The sequence below is a fragment of the Limulus polyphemus genome, unplaced genomic scaffold (genome assembly GCF_000517525.1).
Source record: "Limulus polyphemus unplaced genomic scaffold, Limulus_polyphemus-2.1.2 Scaffold2324, whole genome shotgun sequence".
NCBI lineage: Eukaryota > Metazoa > Arthropoda > Merostomata > Xiphosura > Limulidae > Limulus > Limulus polyphemus.
In genome coordinates, this window is record NW_013667934.1 from 79,909 (window position 1) to 91,296 (window position 11,388).

At 33.3% G+C, this 11,388-nt stretch overlaps 1 protein-coding gene across 1 annotated transcript in view; it reads left to right on the forward strand.

Annotated features, from left to right (window-relative positions):
- LOC106466618 (collagen alpha-1(IV) chain-like) overlaps positions 1-11,388 on the forward strand; it is a gene marked incomplete at its 5' end in the record, with an annotated part of 138,773 nt that overhangs the window by 50,570 nt on the left and 76,815 nt on the right. The window contains 5 exons of the mRNA XM_022394658.1: positions 1,214-1,390; positions 1,912-2,118; positions 3,981-4,078; positions 4,233-4,433; positions 6,878-7,046. Of these exons, the coding sequence (XP_022250366.1) occupies positions 1,214-1,390; positions 1,912-2,118; positions 3,981-4,078; positions 4,233-4,433; positions 6,878-7,046 (852 nt within the window). The remainder of the gene's footprint in view (positions 1-1,213; positions 1,391-1,911; positions 2,119-3,980; positions 4,079-4,232; positions 4,434-6,877; positions 7,047-11,388) is intronic.

The following is an 11,388-nucleotide window of genomic DNA, read 5'->3' on the forward strand; positions in this document are numbered from 1 at the left end:
CCATGGATACAACTTTGTAATACACAGAATTTCCAATTAATACGTTAAACTTAACTTCTTTTATGACACACGCTATAAATCACAGTGATTCACACACTTTACTTACAGTGCCTACTGTTCGCTTGACTCAATTATCTATATCTTTGATCTATCTGCATATCTATGTAATCTTGCTGGTTTTTCTCGCCAGGCTTATATACTAAAAAAGAGGGCACCTCGAACAAACTCGGACCTCCCAAATAATTCATAATCCTTCCAGAAACTCCAGCGTGCATGCTCCCAGCGTTATGCAACTTCCACTGTCATAACAATATTATCTGCCTTAAAATGTAGATACACACACACACTGTACTAACCAGCATGATAGTTGTAATCACAACACCTAATGTTAAAACTTTCTAAATATAACCACAGCTCAATTTAAAGAATCCTCTGACCCACACAACTGTTTTCAACTTTTGACCAGTAAAGTAATATGAGTCGCAAATCCACAAGCTAATAGTATCAGTTTTGAGACATTACAGTATTATACATTATTTACAGCATGTAGTTCCTTTTTCTGTCTACTTTTGCTTTTGTGTTCATTGAAGTTTTCATTATAAAGTATTATGCAATTATAAATCACTTGAAGAATGACTCACTGTCCCATGAAATTAAAGCATTTTCTGAAAGACATGCAAGATTCAAATCTGTATGTCTAATAAATTAAAGCTAAACTTTCACTTTTTTGTTTTTTAAGTCCTGTAATGTAACTGAATCTAGACATTAATCTTTGTTTATGTATAAAAGTGACTAATTCTGAATTTATAGATAATATATTACAATCAACATTTGCTTGTAGGTTGTACATTCTAATAAAGACACCAGTCAAAATATTAATTGTTTTAAATCATTTATAAATTGAGAATTAGTCATTTTTAAAATTAAACAAACATAATAAGTAAGATGATTTTATTATTAACCTGCTGTAACTCAAAAGTGAACAAGAGTAAAAATTCTTATTTTCCCTTACAGTTTCAAGAAGTTTTAGTTTATAATAAGCCTCATCATACTTTTGTTGTAGTCTTCCAGGAAATGTAGAGAGCTATTCAGATAAATATCAACTTCTGGAATATTTACTGTAACAACATTTTGTAATGTTGGTAAGTGCTTGGTAAATCTACTGTATAATAACATGTTAACATGACATATATATATTTTTTTTGTTTAACAGGATATCCTGGAAACGATGGGCCACCAGGGCTACCTGGTTTTCAAGGTATACAAGGCTTAAGAGGAATGATAGGTCATCCTGGTGATACCATAGTAGGACCTCCTGGCCAAAATGGCCAACCAGGAGTTGATGGAAGTCCTGGAATTCCTGGTGAACTAGGTTCTCGTGGGATTAGAGGTTTGTTGTAATTGTTTTTGGTAAATATATTTAACATTAATACTGCATGATTTACTTATTTTTTGTATAGGGCTGTATGCAATTGCTCTGGAGTAATTAAATCAAAAAGTATTTCATCAGGATTTGAAAAAATATATATAAAAACTACAAACATATTATGTGTGTGTGAAATATTATAGTTTTTCTTCTGATAGATGAATAACTTAAATGAAGAGAAGTTAAGAGTTTGAAACTTAAGATGTTTTTTAGCAAAATATTACAGTTTAACTATGAGTAAAAATTATTTTCATAGTATAAGGGATGAAATATGCTAAGAACATCTTGTGGGTTTAAATTGAGTTTAAATGAATTTTTCCAATCAGTCAGTTTAGTTTGATAGTTAGATCACTAATATATAGTGAGTACAGAATACTGGGAAAATAATTAGATGTCTGCTACTAGGATAATAAGATTCTTCTGTTTCAGTGTTCATTATAATTAGTTGGTAAATTTATCCTGATTACTGAAACTTGTGATTGTAGGTGACAAAGGATTTCCTGGAGTAGGTGTAAACAGGGTTGGGCCAAGAGGTCCACCTGGAACTCCTGGTTTGCCTGGAGATATTGGAATTCCAGGGCGACCAGGTATTGATGGAGCAGATGGAGCACCTGGACCTAAAGGAGATGAATTGAATCGCTGTATAGCAGAATTAGGACCAAAAGGCAGTCCTGGAGAACCTGGACTACTTGGTAAATAATCTATATTGTAATTTAATACTTTGTGGAAATCACAGTAATAATAACAACCTTTCATAATAGAGTGAGATATTACATCACTTAAAGAAATGGAGTTATTGGTGAAAAAAACTGAACTTTCTGTTTGTAGATGATTAGGTAAAAAGAGAGTTGATACATATTTGTGTGAAAAATCATTCAAAATTCGTAAGAAAATTTTTTAGAGATGAAATTTAATTTTGTATAGATTGAAACCTTTAATAAAATAAAAGAGTGCTTGTAAGAACTATTTACCCTATAGAAATAATAAGTTGAATGAATATTTTTGTAAAACGTGTTTATATTAAAGTTAAAAAACCCATTCAGTTTTTTTTGGAAAAACTTTGGTTGGTTAGGAGTGAAGAGTGCCATTTTGTGCAATAATTAATTTTCCTAAAAGCAAATATTTTTTATTTAACACATAACATCCTTTTTCTTTGGAGTTGGGGTTTTGTTGACTTGCTGATTTGCTGAAGTCTGTAAGTTCAAAATTATAGATAGCTAGCACAGATAGCCTTTGTGTAACTTTGTGCAAATATCTGAAACAAATAAACAAAAATAATCTAACATAAACTGAAACTTATTTTTTTTTAACTTTGGACATACTGTAGGTGTCACAAATGTTCATAAAACTGTGTATATTCTATTTTTCCACTCAAGACTATTAAACTGTTTTATATGTTTAAACTTTTTGTACATTTTATACAAAAAAGCTCAGAAATATATCTATAACTTTTCTATTGTTATAATATAAGAGCATTTTACTGTCCTATATGTATTAACATTAATAAGTAAGTACAGTTTGAGAATTCAAGTTAGAACTTTGTAACCAACTATTTTGATAGTTCAAACTTTATGATGAAATTATTTAGAACTACAAAAAAAAGGGGGGGAACTAAGTGTGGTTATGTACATTTGCTTACTTTTGCAGTTTTAGTCAATGAAAAAATCCACAGCTAATAAAGTCTGGGTGGTAACATTATTTTATTATTTATGCAATACAGATACAAACTCAAGAACTCTCACACACCAGACAAGTACTCTACCAACTGAGCTAAAGGGTTAACCCACCAGCAGTTAAAGCAGTTTGTAACAACTGAAACTACCACATCCTTTTCTTCTTCTTTACTATCACTGTTATGTATGGCTAATAATTTTATTACAGTTCTATGATACTCTCCATCTGTAACCTATTTATTGTGGCTATCTTCTCATCCTTGTGGTAAATATACAAGTAACCTTGCACCTAGACAGTCCTATCCATTAACATACAAATGTATAGTGTGATTGTTAAGATAACTTGATTAGAATCTGCTATACAGGTGAGACACCTATGGCAAAGTACAACAATTTAGCATTTTGATATCTAATGGGTTTGATGGTTCTTAACTAAAGCATAGAAGGAATTAAGTTTTGTTTAACTGAAATAACTCTATAGAAGGAGATAGTATGAGGTGTATGCCTACCTCACATTATCACAAGTCATCTAGAGGAGAGATTTTCTTTAAGTTACAAAAAATGTACTTTGGATAATAACATGTTGAAGCCATTATTAGCTTGTGTGTAAACATGGGTTGTACTAGTGTCTTGAGAGGTTGTACTAACTCTTTAAAACCAATATTCTGAGCTACTGGGGCTTCACATCTCAAGTATAAAACTCTCTTCTGGGAAAAGTATGATATGATTAGTTCATTATTTGAACAATATAATACTTTTTGTTGTAGCATAAGCCTACAATTCAACTTAATGTGTTGTTTTTCATTAAAATGCAGATGGTATTACTTTACTTCTTACCAGAAATGTTAATGTATCTGCATCAATGCACTTTTGTACATTAGGAATACCTGGTTTACCTGGCCTTCCAGGACCTCAAGGAAAAAGAGGAGTAAAAGGAAAACTAGGATCCCCTGGTGTTAATGGACCAAAAGGATATCCAGTAAGTTTTGAAAATGTTTAATTAATATAAATTTGGAAATTATAAAACAATATATGTGCTCAAAAGAGCTGATCATATACAATTTTTCAATGATATGGGTTATTAAAATTATTTTTAGTAAGTATCACATTTTATTTCTTTTGCGTGAGAACAGGGCCGAAGGGGATCATATGGTATAGAAGGTCAAAAGGGAAGGAAAGGAGATTATGGCGAAATATACAGTGATAGACTCGGAACAGGTTTAAAAGGTTTTCCTGGTGACATTGGACGTAGGGGTTTCCAAGGCATTGATGGCATACCTGGTGCACCAGGACCTGATGGGCTACGAGGAGGTTATGGAGCCAAAGGTCAACAGGTAAATTATTTCTTAAGGCTGAAAGTTCCTTTAGGTAATGTATGTTTATCTGACTATAGTATGATCAGTTGGTTATACATTCAGAGTGTAGAAACTTTACCATTTTGTGCACCATATTTCTTATACTTCAACTTCAAATGATATTGTTACAGAGTAACTGCATATAAAAACTTATATGAATGAAATTTAGTGTATGAAATAAAAAAACTTTCAAGTACTTTCCAACACATTCATATATATACAGTAACAAGAATGATAAAAATTCCAATATGATACATACCTCTTGTGACACAACAGCTTTTCTCGATCTCCCACTGCCCTCTAACGCATTGAAAACAAATTCTTGCTTAAAGCACTAGCCTTTATGCCCCATATGTTTGAGCTGCATGGAATAACCCTCCACCAATAGGGGCACAACAAACTCTCCTATATCAGCTGGCTTCCTCTGTACTACTTTACGTGTGCCTCACTTTCTTGTTTGGCATGATATGTGTCAGACATGTTTCTCGCTTGCTTTCAGTTTTCTGTATTATAACATTAATTTATTTTTGTGTGGACTTCAGTGTACAATAGTTTTTGTTCTGATTGATTGCTTGAAATTTTACTGTTTTAGAATCATGAAGACAAACCAACTGACTCAACATAATTTTGAAAATAATCTGATGATTAGTTTTTATTTTGAATGAGTTTCCTATGATACTATCTTTCATTCTGGTACGTTATGGACTTTAATTATTTGTATCACACACATTCTTAAAATTTATGCATTGACGACTTACCATGATTAAACCAACATGGCAACTGCCACACTTTTCTTACCCAGGCCTCAGGAACAACGTTGTCTACTGAGAGGGGTGGGGTGCACATCATCATTTGTTGGGTGTTAGCTTCACCATGGGGCCTGGGCTTTCTTCTCCTCAACAGTTGAAAGACCTTCAGGCTGATCTAAATGATTGAGTAAAAGATGATTTAAACAGCTTTTTGCCTATTTCTGATTTTGCCTTACTGCCAAGTCATGCGTTTTGTGGAGGTTTTATTTTCTGCTCCTTTATTCCCTTTCATTACAGCCCATTTCAGTGACTCAATGGTACATCTCTAGCATGCAGGTACCTTTCCCACCCTGCATACACATCTTTGCTTAGCACTGAAACATCAGAGACAAGGTGACCATTATCTTTATGATCTCAAACCTCCAATCAGGATGGAGATCATATTACTTATTTAATTTTAATTTTTTAATGTTAATTAATGTTTGTGTTGTACTGTCCTAGAGTAGTGAAGGCTATCCTTGAGTATACCTAGATCTTTTCAATTGGTATATATCGTTTATTAATGGATTTTGATGACACTAATGCCTTTCTGATTGTCCTCACTTTGATTCAGTCTTTTTGAGATTGTTCTACTTCACTCTGTTCTTCCATGAATCCATTATATTGTCCTTTACCCTGATTCTGAATTCAATTCTGCTTGACTACTTAATTCATTTTTATGTTCTAAGTTGTTGTCCTCCAGTCTAAGAGCCTTACTTTTGAGAAACCAGTGTTGCTTATGATACTTTCCAGCTCCCTCCTCCATTTCCTTGTGGGTATTCTGGCATTTGGTATTTCAGAGGTAAGCCTACCTGATTTTGATTTGACCTTTGTTTAGAATTAAAATAAATGTCAAACGTGTAATTACCTCCAAAACAACATTAACACCCACAACCTGAAGGAATATATTATGCCATCACAACTGCAAACAAAGAAATCTATCTTATGCCAGGAAAGCTTCTGGGGGGAGTGCATTTGCACATCCAAATTGTTCTCCCCCCAAATTTAATCCTAAATACATAGAGCAAATGTAATGTGTATAACAAAGAAAACACATTTGCACATGCACTACTGTTTTGTGGGATTTTTTTTTCTTGTATGCTAGAAGTCAACCAGATATATCCTGTACTAATAGCTATTCCCTTTAACCCTACTTTTTAGAATGCTCAAAAATCTTCTGATCGTTTCCAAGGTCTATGAGTACTTTGGGGTTTCAAAACTCAGTACAAAGTATTTTTTGAAACCCAACATTGTCTCGATGTAACTTGGTACACTAAAACTTGGGGGGGGGGGGGATAACTAGTCCCTTTAAAATTACATATGAGTAAAAGATGTCTTGTTTTGCCCCCACAAATATTTGGAGCTGGTGCTATCACTCTCAACAATAAAAGTTTCTTCGTAATTTAGAAGTAAGTGTCTGCTCGAAAATTCATATTGATTCTAAAAATGTAAAATTTAATCAAATGTTGCAATAACAAGGTTATAACTGGAATTCTTATAAATATGATAATGTTATAATGTATTGTGAGATGCAACACTAATAATATTCAAATTTGACAGTTCAATTTTTTTTTTTTTAAAGTGTGATGCAGTAATCATAAAGAGTGTTTTTGGTTTATTTATAATTTTGTTTAGGGAGATGATGGGGAATATGGAGTTCCTGGGCCTGTAGGTCCTCCAGGGTTTCAAGGAACAATTGGACCTCCTGGTGAACCAGGATTTATACTTTTTGCTCAGAAAGGAGTTAAGGGCCAAGTTGGAGAACCTGGCTATCCAGGAGCTCCTGGACAAAAGGGTCTAAAAGGTCAGTTTAGAAATGTTTTCTCACTTTTATACATAACAAAGAGCTATTTCCTTGTACAACTGCTATGAAGATTTTTATGTGCACCACAAGCATTGAACAGAAGTGCCAACTTCTATATGTATTAATATGTATTGTTCCAGCCTATGATATAATTATCATTAGATTATAGCCAGTGGGATAGTGACACATCCAGCATGTGCAGTAATCTCCATAAGCACTAGCATTTTAATAAATGTTCATTCTTTTCTCACCATTTCTTTGTTTAGATGTGTTTTTCCTGAGGAATTAATGACATTTTTAGGCTTATTATTTTAAATTTTTGGTACCATTCTTAATCTAATCTTTCTTTAATGTTCTTGATTATGAGAAAGAAAGATATAAAATCTTTAATATTTCAGTTAGAACTTTGATTCAAATTATCTTCAGCCTTATTTTCTCTTTTAATCAAATTTGTAATTTTGCAATACGTGTCTTTAATTGCTTGTAATAAAGTTTTGTTATTAATACTATTTCATGTTGTTTTAACCAAGCATAAGGATTTCATTAAATACTCTTCATTTAAAAAAACAACAAAAAACTATCAGTTTCATGAATCATATGGATTAAAAACTACATTTTTTACGAGTCATCCAATACTGTAATAAGGATTGGAGGTACTCTGACAGACAGCGACAGTACCACCATGATGCACCAAATAGTTGGTTCTATTCTGATAACGAATCCAGGATTTATGATCTATTCTGTTACTTCAGCTGAGCCTGCCTCGCCTTTTGACAAGTTTCAACAAGATTGTTTCCACACGTACTTTTGCGTGTACTTCTTTCTTCCTGACATGGATCAGGTAATCCCACCTTTGTCCTGCACTATTTGACACAGATATACATAATTTATTTTCTCTTTCTCCAGTTATTGTTTTGAATCTAGAGCTACTTTGTTAAGCTATCTCAAGCTTCCATAACTTAAGTCTCTTCCTTCATCCTGGGGTTCTTTTTTTTTCCTTCTCTCAGTCTTCATGTACTTGTCTTCATCCATTACATACTCAACTTCTAGGCTATCTGTTCCAACTTCACCTTTTTTTTTTTTTGTAGCTTTTCATCATGAACCTGTTAGGTTTACCAGGGTAACTTGCATGTACCTGTTTTTCACCATACCCTCAATATTCTTCTTTTATTGTGTCCCAGTTAACTTGGTTTCTTTGTTTCTGGAATGTACTTAGTTAAGATACCTTTCTTTCAAGTTTTTATCTGCTTTAGTCTTATATCAGGGATCTTCTTCTGGCACCTTTCCTTTGAGACAATGTCTTTAGAGGTGTACCTTACACTTTGAAAACTTGAGCTGAGGCTGCTTATTAGCAATCTTTTCTAACTACTTTGGTTACCCAGTTTTTTTTATGTAGAGAGTACCAACAGGTTTTTTTTATCATCTGGGAGTCTCGTAGAATTGCTTCCTAACCTGTTCCCTCTCAGAAGGCTGGCCATGATAGGTCACATAGGTGATTTGCATACAGTGTCAGATTTTCCAGTCTTTTTTTTTTTTCTATTAACCCTCCTCTTTCTACTTCTCTGGTTGTTATTTCTTCAGATCTCACGCACCTTTGGATTTCGATGACCCCTGGCACACTTGTGTCCTATTACTTACATCACATGGTGATTTTATCTGCATCTAGGTTTCTTTTTCCCCCAGTCTTCTCAGAGACTAGTGAGTTGAATTTAATTATTTTGTCATTGTTGTCTTTTCACATCTCCCTCATTACCATTATTGTATATATTGATTTATATACTAGAGACGGTGGAACCCACCAAGTGGATGATTTTCCCTCACAAAAGATACTTCTCTTTCTTAAAATCCTCATCAAGCCTTATAGTACAGAAAGTGTCAAGCCCATCTGCCCTTGCTATGTGCCCACTGTTAAGATTGGGTTTTCTGCAAGGATGCTTCAGCAGTGTATGTATATATGTTTTTCCACGCCATATTTCACCAGAAGAAGAAGAAAAAAAAAGCAACAGCTGTTAATGTGTGTTTGCCCTGGCACCTTAGTCATGGTAGCCCATTGCACAGTTTATCAATGTTTTATCTTATTTAATATAATGTTTCCTGTTTGGTCCAAGCACCTGTCGAGCACTCTCACATTAGCAAATTCCTCCCCTCCATTTTCTTCTAGTTTAGTAAAGAAGAACCTTTGTTTCCCCAATTCCAAGCCACTGGATCGTTGTAATCCCAATCAAGACCAAGTGGATGTACCCATGTATGAGAAGTAAGACTTGGGTGTTACCTGGAAGTGTAGTAAAGGCCATCATATGCGTTATGAACCCCACCATTCCTGGGGTTAGGCCAGCAAGATGGGACTTGTGTTCTCCTCAGGAAGAAGCCCTGAGATATTTTTCCCTGTGCTTGATTATTCTGGCAAGTATCTCATATATTCATATATGTATTTCTCCAATATGGAATGATCTGACTTATTGCTCTAGCCACACTACAAACTCCTTCTCAGCCAATCACTTATGGGATAATAGCCACCTATGCAACACTTAAGCATTGTGAAAAATATTTTTTTGACAATATCTTTTGCACTACCACCTATACACCTGTTTGAATTGAAAATGATCTTCCACCAAGCAATGCCCCATAAGGCTACACTCCTCATTGGGTGACACACTCAGTGGGTATTCCTTTTCTGGTATGTTTTCAGAAAAGAGCTCATCTTTGTCATTTCTTTACCTGTACTAGCCCCTCCACCATCTTCAACGTAGGATTTTACCTCTTTGTTGTACAAAGAGGTGAGTAAACATTTCAGAATTTAACATTTTTCTTAACTGAAAATGTATTTCGTATAGATACTCACTTCTGTGCACAACCTGTTATCCTTCTTCCCTATTTCCAGTGTATTTATTTTGCTTCACCACAAACGAGCCTTTGTTCAAATTCTAGTGCTCATGGGGGTTACTGCACGTGGAGGATGTGTCACCCTCCTGTTGGTAAAGGGCTATAGCCTAATGATGACTACATGATAGATTAATGCAATGCATGTTAATAAATGTAGGGTTGGTAGCTTCATTCAAAGTTTATGGAGTGTGCAAAAATCTTCACAACAGTGGTGTGAGGCAATAGCTTTTTGTTATGCAGAGAGGTGATATTTACCTTAAATATGTTTTCAGGTAAGGAAACTGTTCACTTAGGAGTTGTTCTATTTATCATTAATTTTTTTTTGTTGTTCTCTAATGTCTTCCTGGTTCTCCTGTAGAAGAAAACAAATTATTGTTTTCAGTCTATGAAAAACTAAACATAGCAGTAACTATAAAAATATGTACATTGAGTGAATACAGAAAGTTTTCATGGGAATTTAAATATAAAAATTATATAAAGTTTTGAACTTTTATTACTCTAAAATATATAGCAACACATGATCTAACTTAGGATGTGTATTTTTATGTGACAAAACTACATGCAATGCACTATTTTCTATATGGAATATTGTCATTTGCCAGAAGAATAAAAATGTTTCTATATGTCTAATCAAATGTCATTTGTACACCTACTTAACTGTAAATGTCTAAAGAATTCTTTGATTTTATTCAGTAATTTTAACCTAAATTTAGTGTGGTTGTGTTTTAAAATAGCAAGCAACAAAAATGTTTATTTTAATCTAATTAATTGGAAAAGTTTCATATTTTTTTATTATGTTGAAATTGATTTCATATTATCAATAATAATACTTTTGAAAATACATGGAAGTTATTATACAGCCTAAGTATTTATTTTATGATAACTAGGATTTAGCTGATGTACCTACACTATTTATAGAAAATGTAAAGAATGACTAACTTTTATTTGTACAGATTTTACCTTTATTTTATGAATATAATTTTTATTCCCTCATAGGTACTAATGAGGAAATTTCTTAAAGCAGACTGAAAAACAATAAAAGGTGATATGTAGTTTTATCTAACCTTTTAGACCTTTTCTACCATCTTGTCCAGGTATACCAGGAACAATTTCATTCAATTAGGTACTCAAGAATATGTATGCAAAATTTTATCATTGGCATCCAGTACTTAACCCTTTCGAGGCAGGTCACAGGTAAAAGGCAGTGTCATCTCATTTGTTGACTCACATTCAAAATTTTATCAAACTACTATTTCATGAATTTATGTCAGTAAGTTTGGTATCAAACTGTAGATTATATTTCAAATTTTAGAACTAAACATTACTCAATTTATTAGTTTAAAAGTAAATATTAAAAAACACAGATAAACATCGATTTTTTGTGTCATGTGGTATGTTGAATGCAGCAGTGGGTCAAATTAGATGTTTGTGAAGTCAAAATACTAAGGCTATAGTTTCA